The 15,920-nt window shown below is 43.3% G+C and overlaps 1 protein-coding gene across 2 annotated transcripts; it reads left to right on the top strand.

The window, feature by feature from the left end:
* The first annotated feature begins 1,201 nt into the window (after window positions 1-1,201).
* Window positions 1,202-14,651, top strand: TNFAIP8L2 (TNF alpha induced protein 8 like 2). 2 transcript variants are annotated; one of them, XM_077259465.1, is made up of 2 exons: window positions 1,202-1,457; window positions 12,644-14,651. In XM_077259465.1, the coding sequence occupies exon 2, from the start codon at window positions 12,647-12,649 to the stop codon at window positions 13,205-13,207; it is 561 nt and encodes a 186-aa protein (XP_077115580.1). In that variant the 5' UTR covers window positions 1,202-1,457; window positions 12,644-12,646; the 3' UTR covers window positions 13,208-14,651. The 2 variants fall into 2 exon arrangements, with proteins under 2 accessions (XP_077115580.1, XP_077115590.1); XM_077259475.1 differs by lacking the exon at window positions 1,202-1,457 and adding an exon at window positions 10,404-11,314.
* The last annotated feature ends 1,269 nt before the right edge of the window (window positions 14,652-15,920 follow it).

Below are 15,920 nucleotides of genomic sequence, written 5' to 3'. Positions count from 1 at the left end.
GGATTAGATACACCCATTGAGCAGTCAGTATCACACATGACAGGATTAGATACACCCATTGAGCAGTCAGTATCACACATGACAGGATTAGATACACCTATTGAGCAGTCAGTATCACACATGGCAGGATTAGATACACCCATTGAGCAGTCAGTATCACACATGACAGGATTAGATACACCCATTGAGCAGTCAGTATCACACATGACAGGATTAGATACACCCATTGAGCAGTCAGTATCACACATGGCAGGATTAGATACACCCATTGAGCAGTCAGTATCACACATGGCAGGATTAGATACACCCATTGAGCAGTCAGTATCACACGTGACAGGATTAGATACACCCGTTGAGCAGTCAGTATCACACATGGCAGGATTAGATACACCTATTGAGCAGTCAGTATCACACATGGCAGGATTAGATACACCCGTTGAGCAGTCAGTATCACACATGGCAGGATTAGATACACCCATTGAGCAGTCAGTATCACACATGGCAGGATTAGATACACCCATTGAGCAGTCAGTATCACACATGGTAGGATTAGATACACCCATTGAGCAGTCAGTATCACACACGGTAGGATTAGATACACCCATTGAGCAGTCAGTATCACACATGGCAGGATTAGATACACCCATTGAGCAGTCAGTATCACACATGGCAGGATTAGATACACCCATTGAGCAGTCAGTATCACACATGGCAGGATTAGATACACCCATTGAGCAGTCAGTAACACATATGGTAGGATTAGATACACCCATTGAGCAGTCAGTATCACACATGGCAGGCTTAGATACACCCATTGAGCAGTCAGTATCACACATGGTAGGATTAGATACACCCATTGAACAGTCAGTATCACACATGACAGGATTAGATACACCCATTGAGCAGTCAGTATCACACATGACAGGATTAGATACACCCATTGAGCAGTCAGTATCACACATGGCAGGATTAGATACACCCATTGAGCAGTCAGTATCACACATGGCAGGATTAGATACACCCATTGAGCAGTCAGTAACACATATGGTAGGATTAGATACACCCATTGAGCAGTCAGTGTCACACATGACAGGATTAGATACACCCATTGAGCAGTACTAGTCCCTGGAGAGTATCTGATGGTGACAGTCAGTATATCCCCGTGATGGAGGGCGCGGTGTTCCACGAGGGTTCGGATTTCTCCGTGATATCGCACGTCCCCTGACATGTCGCCGACCACACAGCTGTCAGGTACCGGAGCTCGTCCATGACAAAGCCTCAGGTTATCTGTGACATCACGGAGTTGTGCAGCGCCCCCTCCCCGGTGGAGGGCGGGACGGCTCTCAAGTTCCTCAAGGAAGTGCCCGAGAAGTTATCGGAGAAGTGTGAGACTGTGAGCGGCGGGAGAGACCGTGAGCCGAGGTGCGAGCTGCGGGGCTCACCGGAGAGCTGCACAAGTAAGTGATGGAGGCAGACGGGCCGGCATGGGACCGGGCGCCCGGTACGGCCAGGTCTCCTGTATGGTCACTCCTTACTTCTCGGGTTTAAGCAGAAGGTGCTGCAGAACAAAGAGGTCTGCGATCTCAGCCTGATGCCCACGGCGCGTTATCACTGCGTTACCGTATGTGGCTCAGTCACACCCAGCAGTCAGCGCCAGCATCTGTTCTCTGCACCAGCTAGCAGAGACGCAGGCAACATAGGTACCTGGCAAGCATGGGGTTAAGTCTTGCAAGAAGGGACATAGCTGGAGGAATACAATGAATTCGGTCTCTTTTCTGGTCTTGTAGGGACACGCCGACGGGAATGCGCATCTTTACAGCATAAAGTGTCACCCCACAGAGGGGAATTTCCAGGAAGATTCACTTTATTTTTAGTCCTCATGGTTGTATGGTTGTCAGAATCACAATACAGGATAAGACTGAGATAAGATGTCAGCACTCAGCCCTGAATAGAGACCCTGAACTCCATTCATCACTGTTGTGGCCTATCACGGCTAGGCAAGTGACCGCCATGGGGTCTACAGTAACCCCTGGACTCAGATAATGAGATGTATAACTCACTCACTCTCTCAACAGGTGCAGATCAAGTTCTTCTGCTGGTGAAGGTGCAGAGTGCAAGCTGTCACATGTTATCTGGATTAGGCTGTCACTTCTGTCACCCATAGTCCTGATGTCACAGCTTGGTTTACAGCCACTGCAGCTTTTTCATTGATTCAAGTCATTGTGGCCAATAAGTCACATCTGACCCTGGATTCTGTCTTCTATGTACTGTAAATGTGTCTGCACTATGGAAGTCTCCATCTTCTAGACCGAGTCCTACTTGCACTCATTCACTCTCTGTGTCTGCCTCTTCTCTAGGTTTTCTGCACTTTTCCTCCTTAAATTAATCTGTAAAATACATCTCGTCACAATTTATTTTCTTCTGCCTCTGCTCTATCTCACTCTTTTCATCTTTTTTTGTTTCCTTTTGTCTTTTTTTTCCCTTTCTATCAAGTGCTCTTTTTCCTCTCTTTCCTTATTTCTCTCTCCTTTCTTTCATTGTTTTTTACCCTCTCGGTCTTTTTCTCTCCCTCCTCTGTCAGTATCTTCTCTCTTACATTCTCATTTTTTTCACTTTTTCATTCACTTTCTCTTATTCCCCACTCTTCCTCTCACCTTCTCTCCCTTTTCTTTCTCTCTTGCTGTTTTCGACCCTTTTCTTTTCTGCTACTAGCTTTCCTTTTCTATCACTCTTTCTCTTACTCTCTCTCTTACTCTCTCTCTTTTTCCTCACTCTTTCTTCCAATCTCTCTGCCCATCTGGTAGGGGTCTGTGCTGTTAGGATGGGGCACTGGTGCTTTGTGACAGGAAGAGTTGGCTGCAGGTTTTCAGGGCATAGGAACCTGTCAGTCATCCTGAGGTTGAGGATGGACAGGAAACAGGCGGCTATCATGTCATAACCCCACCATTAACCATTTAGTTCCTGTACGTGGTTACAATGTCATTCTTACAGCAAAGGCTTAGGTGCTTTTCATAGTCATCTGTACATGAGCGCTCTCTGTGGAGCTCTAAGACTGACCTGAGACATTTGCCCTCCGGTGTCCAGCTAAGCTGGGGAGATAGTGTGTGCTCTGTGTCCAACCACCAGAGACCAGAATGCCTCCTATCCATCACTAGAGACCAGCGGTGACATCACTGAGAATGCCTCCTATCCATCACTAGAGACCAGCGGTGACATCACTGAGAATGCCTCCTATCCATCACTAGAGATCAGAGGTGACATCACTGAGAATGCCCCTATCCATCACTAGAGATCAGCGGTGACATCACTGAGAATGCCTCCTATCCATCAGTAGAGATCAGCAGTGACATCACTGAGAATGCCTCCTATCCATCACTAGAGATCAGCAGTGACATCACTGAGAATGCCTCCTATCCATCACTAGAGATCAGCGGTGACATCACTGAGAATGCCTCCTATCCATCACTAGAGATCAGCGGTGACATCACTGAGAATGCCTCCTATCCATCACTAGAGATCAGCGGTGACATCACTGAGAATGCCTCCTGTCCATCACTAGAGATCAGCGGTGACATCACTGAGAATGCCTCCTATCCATCACTAGAGATCAGCGGTGACATCACTGAGAATGCCTCCTATCCATCACTAGAGATCAGCGGTGACATCACTGAGAATGCCTCCTATCCATCACTAGAGATCAGCGGTGACATCACTGAGTGCCTCCTATCCATCACTAGAGATCAGCGGTGACATCACTGAGAATGCCTCCTATCCATCACTAGAGATCAGCGGTGACATCACTGAGAATGCCTCCTATCCATCACTAGAGATCAGAGGTGACATCACTGAGAATGCCTCCTATCCATCACTAGAGACCAGCAGTGACATCACTGAGAATGCCTCCTATCCATCATTAGAGATCAGCGGTGACATCACTGAGAATGCCTCCTATCCATCACTAGAGATCAGCGGTGACATCACTGAGAATGCCTCCTATCCATCACTAGAGATCAGCAGTGACATCACTGAGAATGCCTCCTATCCATCAGTAGAGATCAGCAGTGACATCACTGAGAATGCCTCCTATCCATCACTAGAGATCAGCGGTGACATCACTGAGAATGCCTCCTGTCCATCACTAGAGATCAGCGGTGACATCACTGAGAATGCCTCCTATCCATCACTAGAGATCAGCGGTGACATCACTGAGAATGCCTCCTATCCATCACTAGAGATCAGCGGTGACATCACTGAGAATGCCTCCTATCCATCACTAGAGATCAGAGGTGACATCACTGAGAATGCCTCCTATCCATCACTAGAGATCAGCGGTGACATCACTGAGAATGCCGCCTATCCATCACTAGAGATCAGAGGTGACATCACTGAGAATGCCTCCTATCCATCACTAGAGATCAGAGGTGACATCACTGAGAATGCCACCTATCCATCACTAGAGATCAGCGGTGACATCACTGAAAATGCCTCCTATCCATCACTAGAGATCAGCGGTGACATCACTGAGAATGTCTCCTATCCATCACTAGAGATCAGAGGTGACATCACTGAGAATGCCTCCTATCCATCACTAGAGATCAGCGGTGACATCACTGAGAATGCCTCCTATCCATCACTAGAGATCAGCGGTGACATCACTGAGAATGCCTCCTATCCATCACTAGAGATCAGAGGTGACATCACTGAGAATGCCTCCTATCCATCACTAGAGATCAGCGGTGACATCACTGAGAATGCCTCCTATCCATCACTAGAGATCAGCAGTGACATCACTGAGAATGCCTCCTATCCATCACTAGAGATCAGCAGTGATATCACTGAGAATGCCTCCTATCCATCACTAGAGGTCAGCGGTGACATCACTGAGAATGCCACCTATCCATCACTAGAGATCAGCGGTGACATCACTGAGAATACCTCCTATCCATCACTAGAGATCAGCGGTGACATCACTGAGAATGCCACCTATCCATCACTAGGGATCAGCGGTGACATCACTGAGAATGCCTCCTATCCATCACTAGAGATCAGAGGTGACATCACTGAGAATGCCTCCTATCCATCACTAGAGATCAGCGGTGACATCACTGAGAATGCCTCCTATCCATCACTAGAGATCAGCAGTGACATCACTGAGAATGCCACCTATCCATCACTAGAGATCAGCGGTGACATCACTGAGAATGCCTCCTATCCATCACTAGAGATCAGCAGTGACATCACTGAGAATGCCTCCTATCCATCACTAGAGATCAGCGGTGACATCACTGAGAATGCCTCCTATCCATCACTAGAGATCAGCAGTGACATCACTGAGAATGCCTCCTATCCATCACTAGAGATCAGCAGTGACATCACTGAGAATGTCTCCTATCCATCACTAGAGATCAGCGGTGACATCACTGAGAATGCCTCCTATCCATCACTAGAGATCAGCGGTGACATCACTGAGAATGCCTCCTATCCATCACTAGAGATCAGCAGTGACATCACTGAGAATGCCTCCTATCCATCACTAGAGATCAGCGGTAACATCACTGAAAATGCCTCCTATCCATCACTAGAGATCAGCGGTGACATCACTGAGAATGTCTCCTATCCATCACTAGAGATCAGAGGTGACATCACTGAGAATGCCACCTATCCATCACTAGAGATCAGCGGTGACATCACTGAGAATGCCTCCTATCCATCACTAGAGATCAGCAGTGACATCGCTGAGAATGCCTCCTATCCATCACTAGAGATCAGCAGTGACATCGCTGAGAATGCTCCTGTTTAAAAATCTAGAAATTATTTGGTTGAACTACAAATCCCAGGTTATGTGGTGCAGTCAGGAATTCTGATTTGACACTGGAGTGCTGCTCCTCACGCTGTGTAACAAGCACGCACCGATATACTCTTCACCGCTGCCAGTGTTTACACTGCTTACAAATCACAAATCACCTGTGGATGAGTCACGATCATTTAGTGTCACCATGTCCTCTGGCAGTGAAAAATTAAATTATTCCCATTCTCGGGAATAGTGGTGAAGGGGGTTAATGCTCACCCTACTGCTAGTAAGACCTGATTGCTTTTTGAGCACATAAAAACAAAATCAGTGTGATGGGTAATGTGAACCTAATCGGGAATATTCTAATATTGGGGTGACACACATGGCTGGGTTTCAAGTCTGATTTCTAATATATAGGAGCAGTATTATAGTAGTTATATTCTTGTACATAGGGGCAGTATTATAGTAGTTATATTCTTGTGCATAGGGGCCAGTATTATAGTAATTATATTCTTGTACATAGGGAGCAGTATTATAGTAATTATATTCTTGTACATAGGGGCAGTATTATAGTAGTTATATTCTTGTACATAGGGACAGTATTCTAGTAGTTATATTCTTGTACACAGGGGCAGTATTATAGTAGTTATATTCTTGTAAATAGGGGCAGTATTATAGTAGTTATATTCTTGTACATAGAGGCAGTATTCTAGTAGTTATATTCTTGTACATAGGAGCAGTATTATAGTAGTTATATTCTTGTAAATAGGGGCAGTATTATAGTAGTTATATTCTTGTACATAGAGGCAGTATTCTAGTAGTTATATTCTTGTACATAGGGGGTAGTATTATAGTATCTATATTCTTGTACACAGGGGCAGTATTATAGCAGTTATATTCTTGTACATAGGGGCAGTATTATAGTAGTTCTATTCTTTTACTACATAGGAGCAGTATTATAGTAATTATATTCTTGTACATAGGGGCAGTATTATAGTAGTTATATTCTTGTACATAGGGGCAGTATTATAGTAGTTATATTCTTGTACACAGGGGGCAGTATTATAGTAGTTATATTCTTGTACATAGTGGGCAGTATTGTAGTAGTTATATTCTGTACGTAGGGGCAGTATTATAGTAGCTATATTCCTGTACACAGGGGCAGTATTATAGTAGTTATTCTTGTAGATAGAGGGCAGTATTATAGCAGATATATTCTTGTACACAGGGGCAGTATTATAGTAGTTATATTCTTGTACATAGGAGCAGTATTATAGTAGTTATATTCTTGTACATAGTGGGCAGTATTATAGTAGTTATATTCTTGTACATTGGGGCGGTATTATAGTAGTTATATTCTTGTACATTGGGGCGGTATTATAGTAGTTATATTCTTGTACATTGGGGCGGTATTATAGTAGTTATATTCTAGAATATTGGCGCAGTACATTTTTTATTTTACATCACTTGAGCTGTAATCAGATAATTATTAAGACGTTACATTATCTTGGCTTAATCGCGACTTTCTACTTTTTGTCATTTTTGGATGTTTATCTAGTTTTCAGCCTAATTCACATATCATATGACTCTTTCCCTATGCGGAAGTGGTCACTTTCGTGCAACTGATTCAGATTTCTATATAACGATAGCTCAGAGGATTAACTATGAATGTCCCAATGGCCTGGGAACATTGGAGATTTTTTCAGAAATGAATCACTTGCAATTGATATTGCACTTTTGTGAAAGGGGATGATCTGATGTTGTGTGAGATCATCTCTTAAAATGCTAAATCCTTACTGAAGTGTATTAGGTGCCAGTATCCCAAGTCATCTCTAGTCCATCTGGTGCCTGTTCATTTTCAATAGTTTATATGTACAATTTGGGAGAGTGGGAGTCACATCAGCTTTCGCTTGTTTGCAATGCATGGATAAAAGGACCTCAACTCCACCAGGGAAAATGGGTCCAGTTGTTATGGACTCACTTGGTGAAGTGGATTAAGGTCTAAGAAACAACAAGGACCAGAGGCAATGGTGCAGGCGAGCAGGTCTTGACGGACGACACGTGAATCATCAAAAAGAACACAAGGCAGCAGAGCATGTTTGACGGTAGACAAAAAAGCGGAGCAGGTAGCATAGATGAAGCAGAGCATGGTGTGTGGACATACACAGGAACAGTGGCAGTATAGAAAACTGGTATCTTCCAGGAAGAAAGCAGTTAATCACAAGAAAGCAGTCTCATATCTTCCAGCAGGCAATGGTTAATATCAAAAATGTAGTAGAGAAGTAAATGCAGTCTGGTATCTTCTAGCAAAGCAATAGTTAATAGCAGCAATGTATGTAAACTGAAACTTGCAGCATGGAATGGTTAACGGCAGGAATAAAATGAAGTTTAGAAAAGCTGGAAACTTGCTTGAACAGATGCGTTACCTTGATTGCAGAGGCCAGGTTTGAACAGGAGTGAGAATAGCTGCAAGAAGTTGGTAACTTATATGCTGGGGTGATTGGCTTGTATGTCACACAGTAAGCAGGACTGAACTTGGAAACAACGCTGATGGTGGCATGCAAGTCAGTAGAAGCAGAGGAGATGATGGACTCAAAGCTGAGGGGCTGAGCAGAAGAACACCTGCTCTTTAATTCCCAAGAACCTGGCTTCTTCCTGAGCTAGCCTTAAAAGGCCTAGGCTGATGAGGTCAGAGGAGTTTTCCTGGCTTCCAGAGACTAAGGCTAATGAAGGAAGAAATGTCCAAAGCCAGGATAGGCGAGTAACTCCAATATTTCAGGGCTTTCTCACTGTTTTAAATTAATTACTTTTTTGGTGTAATTACAGAGCGGATCAGACATTACATCCTACACCAAATGTGTCAAGTGGGTGTGTTTTGGAGGACCGCACCCAGTTGGTTAAAAAACAATAAGGACTAGATTTGTATACAGGGAAGAGAGGGTCATATAGCAATAATGTTGAGTCACAGGAACAAAAGAAAGTGACATTTAAAGCATGTAAAAAATAAGTTTATGGGAAGTGACATGTTCCCTTCAAAAAATTGTCATACTGGTGGCTCATTGCACCCTCGGTATCAAAGCCCTAAATCATCAAATGTCCCTGATAAAGATTGCCTGCATGGATGCAGCATAGAGTACAACACTGTTCATCCTGATCTTCCAGGTTCATGTACAGGCGAAAACAAAGACAAACAATACAGAGAGTGAGACAAAAAATGACACAATTGTGATTTGCAATCACAAGCTCATTTCCTCCTGTAATAGCGACTTTCTGTTCACAACCAAGAGGGAGTGGTGGGGGAGGTGATTGTTATATTATCCTCCCCCCCCAGCTAGATCTTTTCTACCTCTCGTGTTTTCTGGAATCTCTCCGTTTGTTCTGTCAGAGCATAAACAGGATTATTTCGTGAGGCCGAAAGCAAATATCATCTTGTGTTCCTAGGAGGGAGGAGGAATCGGCGGCACTGAATTTAAAGGGAACAAGTCCCTATGAAATCCTCCAACACCATGTTTTAAAGCAAGAGGACCTGAGCAGACTGATGTATAGTTTTGTGAAAAGTGATTCAGTCTAACTTGTATTTTCATTCATTTCAATATCTGCTTATTCTGAGTCCAGTGGGCGGTGTCTTGTCAGGGATGTGTCAGTCACTGATTAGGACTGCCCACTGGACTCCTAATCCTTAAGCTAGGAAGAATTAGAAAGCATAGAATACACTTTCTACTTCATCTTTCCACACAGAACTGTACATAAATCCGCTCGGCTCCTCCTGCTCTGTAACCCGCTGCCCCTATAGGGGTCATCACTGGCAAACTGTCTGAATGAAATCAAGGGCTACAATGCAGTTCAGAACTTTAGGAAAGCTGGATGAGCCGTGAGGGCAATCATGCTGGGTGTCACGCAGCTTTTCTAGAGTTCTGAATGGCAAGTTTGCCTAGCTATAATGCAGATTTGCTACTCAGGACTCCAGAGAAGCTGGGTGATCGTATAATCTCAGTCATATAATTAACCCCGCTTTAATGAAGTTCTGTCACTGTCCAGAAATAGACAGATTATATCTTTTCAGGACTTTGGGAAAGTTGGACATGTTGGTTTTCACCCAGCTTTAGAAGACTGGCAGCAATGGCGACACCACTGTATTGTTGGTCCAAACCGTAGGAAAGGTGGATGAGCTCGAAAATCAGCCATATTTGTGTTTAACCAGCTTTCCTGGAGTTCTGAAGGACAAGTTTGTCCAGGTCTGGCTAACACCCCTTACAAGGCTGTGGAAAGGGTCGTAAATTGGCGTACAAAGTAGCCTATCTCCACTAGGTGGCTCCAGCAAGACCGCTTTCTTTCCAGGAGAGAGCTCATTTGCATATGTTTCCCATAAGACTCCACACTCCGCTTGTCTTAAGGAGTCCTGGTTTTTCCCAAGTCACAAAACGACTCTTACAATCAGATTTCTTTTGGAGCATAAGGGGTTAAGCAGACAATTAGAAAAAAAAGCAGCATATCTTGTTTTATTGGGCTGCCCTACAGACGCTCCTCCGCAGACCATGTGACACGCGGCAGGGGAGGGTCGGGAGGCGATTGTTACTGGTAACAAGTTGGTCTGGAAATCCGATACAAAGTGACAATGGACCTCTCCGCACACCTGACAACAATGAGCAGGGCTTTCTTTTTTTCGGTAGCTTCTGGTGAAGTGTCAGACATAATGGTTGCTTGTTTGCACAGCTCGTTCTATTCTCATTAAACAGGAAATACTTCCTGCATCCTGCACGGCGCGGCGAGGAGCACGACTCATCCAAACGGGGAAGAACTGCCGCCTCCGGCTACTTATGCATGGAGCTCCGGTAATGGAGACGCCTGACAAAAAGGTCACAGATTTTGATGCGGTTTTCAAGACAAATCCATAAGTGAATCGATAAAAATGGAAGCAGAAAAGAATCTGGAGTATCAGTTTCCAACAGCTGATCCTTTTGTTCCTTGTAAAGTAAGACACCGCAAAGTCTGGTCATAGAGAGCACAGGAGCTCTTGGCGAAACCGAGCGGTCATGTGCACAGTAGACTCAAGAGTGATAGCTGGAGGCTGAATGATCATCTGACATATCTTATGTATGAGTTGCTTAACGGACGCCAAGTTCAAGGCTCGGTTTCTACAGAGTTGATCCTTCTAGGCCTTCGGAGCAGAATAATCACAAGACCCCACAAGAATCAATGAGTTTTGAGACCCAATGTGCCTCATACCAAAAATATATAACCAGCTCCTAACCAACATTTTCATATGATTTTCATAAATCAAAGATGCTTTTTTTGAAATTCAAACCAAGACTGTAAAAGTGACCTGAAGATATGGAGACCGTTGCTAGTAAAGACCACTAGGATGAGGTCTTCGTGGAAGGCCTGTGGCTCTGTGGTCCTACAATAAAAAGTAAAAATAATCAGGCAAATTGGGCTTCTCCTCCCGGCATAACATACAGGTGCACAAAATTGTGATCATGCCATCTTCATGTTTAATATTCTAAGTCCAACATTGGTTCCAAGGTAATACGATGTTTTTCTAGGCTGATGTTTTATGCAGGACCTTATTTATGTCCATAGAGTAAGAAGTTGACAGGTCAGTCAGGAAGCACCTTCAATCTTTTGACTAACCAGGCACAGTATCTTCAGAAACTTGTTGTAGACCGGGTGTATCTCTGTCTGATAAGGGTGGGAAACTGGATTTAAATCTGACCAGGTTTTTTTAATCATATTTGTGATTGCTTCCATTCAGACGTCAAAAATATATTGGCAGCCTGTCTACATCTATATTTTATTACATCCAGATATTAACCACAAAAACGTTTCTAATTATCTCCAGCTTGGAGGAATGCAATTACGACTCGTAGTATCCCACGCGGAGCTTCAGATTGAATTCTTGGAATGAGCCAAACTATTATGAATCATCTCATTCAACGATATGACCTTAATTAGTCTTGAATATTCAGCTTTTGACACTTTGGTTCTTGGAAGCACAGAAGAACTGGTGTATTCAGTATTTATCTCCTTAAAAATGTTTTGTCCAATGTGGAAAATATGGTTAAGTTGGTAACTCATATTGACTTCTAGATGTGGTCATCTTCTCTAAACAAATGGCCTGGAATAAATTAACTGTAAAGACATCTGGCCAAAGATCTAGGTGTCCTCACAATTAACGACCCTTGTGTACATGAAACAATCTGTGAGGGTTTACAGATGGTCTCTCCTACTGTATATCTTTTAAGGTGTGGAGGAGATAATGTGGATTTTCAGGAATGAAAATCTGTAATAGGAAGGAGTCACACTTGCGAGTGTGATGCGAGTCTCTCACATCAGTACCGGACACTGCCACCGGCACTCGGACCGGAGTGTGCGGCTGCATAGAAATACATGCAAGTGTGACCCCAGCCATAGTGTGAGATCTGAGAAACATCCACATATAAAGAGGATTTTGCAGATCATTTGAAGAATATGTTTATTTCTGTTTAGTTTACATCCCTAGTTGGCATAGTCTTAAAGTGGTCCCCGCTAGGAGCAAAAGGTTAATTTTACAAGGTGATACCAAAACATATACTACCTTTACGGGATTCTCAGTTGAAAATTAGACCATCTTTACAGGGTCCGTTATCATCGATATTTCTTTGTTTTGAGGATAACCAAGTGGTTTTTTAATGGACTCCAAAAAGTTCTTAGTCACCTAATTGCGTCTGAGAATTTGTTAAGAAACATTGAGCACTGACTACTCTTGATGTGCTCCTCATGGTACCAAAAGGTATCTAACATCATACTTGACTTGTAAAAGTTATATTTTTATCAATATAATTAATCTGTTTCTTCTTGTACTTCTCATTGCAGACCATGGAGACCTTCAGTTCCAAAGATCTTGCCCTCCAGGCTCAAAAGAAAATCTTGAGTCGCATGGCCAGTAAATCCATGGTGAACATGTTCATTGATGAAACAAGTGGTGAAGTCTTGGATGAACTTTACAGAGTTTCTAAAGAGTACACGAAAAACAAAGCAGAGTCTCAAAAAGTCATCAAAAACTTGATCAAGATTGCAGTAAAAATTGGTGTTTTGTATCGTCACAACCGTTTTAGCCCAGAGGAACTGGTCCTAGCTGAAGATTTCAAGAACAAGTTACACAATGGAGCAATGACGGCCATTAGCTTCTACGAAGTAGAATTTACTTATGAGAAGGAGGTGCTGCCCGGAATCCTCACAGAATGCAAAAACTTGCTCCTTCGCCTTGTGGACAAGCACCTTACCCCTAAGTCCCATGGTCGCATCCAGCATGTGTTCAACCACTTCGCAAACAAGGAAATGCTCAGTGAACTTTATGACCCCAATGGGTCTATGAAGCCCCATTTACAGAAAATTTGTCAGGGAATGAACAAATTGATTGATGATGGGAAACTGTGAGATACATTGGACTCAAGAATGGAAATGGTGCAAAATGATGGACTTAACTTGGAGAATAAAGACCAGGATTTTACTACGTTCGCGGGTAATCAACCTTGGGAACAGTGAACTGGTGTTTATGATATGAATGAAAGGGTTCCTATATGTTGTCAATGGGATATCCAAACTTAAAGACAAGTAAGCAGTGGACACATTTGTGTTTTGCTGCATAAAGTAAATCTTCCAAAAACTTGGTCTTAAAGATGTAAAAGGATAGACTGTTTTTCATCTTTTTTCAGTCCAAAGATGTTGAATATTTTCGAAGAACTCCATCATTGACCAAAGAGTTCTCTTGGTGACGATGTCTGGTCTCTTGTTGAGGTGCTTCATGCCACAAGTTCACCCATTCCACCTACAACTTGTATAAGCGTTTACACAATAGGAACCTGCCTGGAGAACATATTTGTGATGCATGTTCCGTGACTTTAAAGTATTTTGGTACACATAGGGCATATTGGTTGTTATGTGTCTTACAGAGACAGAACACAAAATTGTAAAATTCTTGTCAATTTGATGTTTGAGATGATGGCAGGGTCCATAATCACTAATCTTGTGCTTCATGGTTGTCCCTGCTATTGAATGATGTGTATATTTGATCAAGAAATTTAGGGAATTTCAATGGGTCTACTATCGATGTTGTCTTCTTGCAGAACAAAATAATGTTTACAGCCTCTTGGGAACATTAGCAGAATTCATTGAGTGAAACACCCAACTTTAAGGGACCTTACAAATTGAGCAACCTCGAAAACAAGAAACCCACTGCTTCCTTTCACAAATTTAAGTTATTTTGGTACAGAGTTATCAAAAAAAACAAAGGTTCAAAAATGCTGGTTCTCCGGTGGACCCTACCGGTCTTTGTTTACAAGATGCCACCACCTAACAGCTACATCCAGTCACTGGTATCAGCAATCAAATGCCTTACTACTGGCATCGTGGCTCAGTGTTGAGGGGTGATAGTATTGGTGTGGTACGTAAGCGTTGAGACTGACTACAGTTTGTCAAGACCGGTAGGGACCACTGGAGGTACAGCTGTCTCTACTGCGACAACCATCTATGTACTTTTTAGGTACATAAAAAAAAATAATAATTAAAAAAAAAAAATCTGTGAAAACCTTCCCTATATCTATATAAACATATTTTATTGTAAAAGTCTATAGTTAAATCTGCTAAGATTTCAATCCTAAGAATGATCAAAATGCCGGAATGAATACTTTTGTTTTGTTTTTTTTAACTTGCAACTTGAAAATGTGGATTTCTGTGCCTACAACAAAAAAACATTTCCTCAGTTACGTATAGTTTTATTTCTTGAATACCGTAAATGAATTGTGGTATCGGATTGGTTTATACTTTTTATTATACTACATTCACTGTAAAGCTGCAGTTTTGATACTGTCTTCATACTATACTTTTTTTGTCTTTTTTTTTTTTTATATTGAGAGCATACTCAATCGTTCAATTAACTGGGCTACGAAAAGTGCAAAAACAGAACATGTTCTGAGAGGTAAAGGGTTAATAATGTAACGTATTTTCGCAATTTCCCTTTCTCGTGATCTGAACCTTCCTCCTCCTCAGACGTCTAGAATGACGATTGTAAATAAAGCTTTGTCTCCAGACTCCGAGGCGAGGTGTGGCGGCTTGTCCTCCATGTTATGAGGCTTTTTTTTGCGTCTCCTCGGTCTTTAATATGAAAGGAGGAAGAAAGGAAGGTGATAAAAGAGTCGAGGGATTATTGAGAAGTCGTCTTTCGCCGCAGCTCGTGTCACCGCCATTATTCAGACCACTTAACTAATAAAATTGATACAAAATAGTAAAGTGTGTGCATTGTCATGGAGACACTGAGGGTTAAATGATCCTAAAGGATATTTTCCCTAAAAATATAAATGATTAATGCCTGGCCTTAAAAAAAAAATAACAATGAATAAACAATAAAAGAAAGGATTATGCACCCACAAATATGTATAGTGTGTACAATATCAGGTCAGTGGGACGTGTCACAGCCACGGGATGCCGGGACTCCATGGTCTGCCTCCACCAGCTTGTCTTCTATCCATAGTGCATCCTGGTGCCATCTCTTTTGCAAAATGATGCACCCACCCGACTGTCCATATGATGGAAAAAGTGAATCACAGACCAAGACCCCCACAGACCTGCTGTATACCAGGAACACCCCACCAGACCTGCCGTATACTGGAAACACCCCACAAGACCTGCCGTATACCGGGAAAACCCCACCAGACCTGCCGTATACCTGAAACACCCCACAGGACCAGCCATATACCTGAAACACCCCCACAAGAGCTGCCGTATACCAGGAACACCCCACAAGAGCTGCCGCAAACTGGGAACACCCCACAAGACCTGCCGTATACCGGGAGCACCCCACAAGACCTGCCGTATACCGGGAGCATCCTACAAGACCTGCCGTATAACGGGAACACCCCACAGGACCTGCCGTATACCGGGAACACCCAAGACCTGCCGTATACCGGGAACACCCCACAAGACCTGCCGTATACCGGGAACACCCCACCAGACCTGCCGTATACCGGGAACACCCCACAGGACCTGCCGTATACAGGGAACACCCCACATGACCTGCAGTATACCGGGAACACCCCACATGACCTGCCGTATACCAGGAACACCCCACAGACCTGCCGTATACCGGGAACAC

The sequence above is a fragment of the Ranitomeya variabilis genome, chromosome 1 (assembly GCF_051348905.1).
Source record: "Ranitomeya variabilis isolate aRanVar5 chromosome 1, aRanVar5.hap1, whole genome shotgun sequence".
Lineage (NCBI taxonomy): Eukaryota > Metazoa > Chordata > Amphibia > Anura > Dendrobatidae > Ranitomeya > Ranitomeya variabilis.
The sequence above is the reverse complement of the archived record's forward strand: the minus strand, read 5'-3'. Positions and strand labels throughout refer to the sequence as shown.

Bases quoted from the DNA above. Each gene is read 5' to 3' on its own strand.
- TNFAIP8L2 (XM_077259465.1), top strand. From the start codon at position 12,647: ATGGAGACCTTCAGTTCCAAAGATCTTGCCCTCCAGGCTCAAAAGAAA.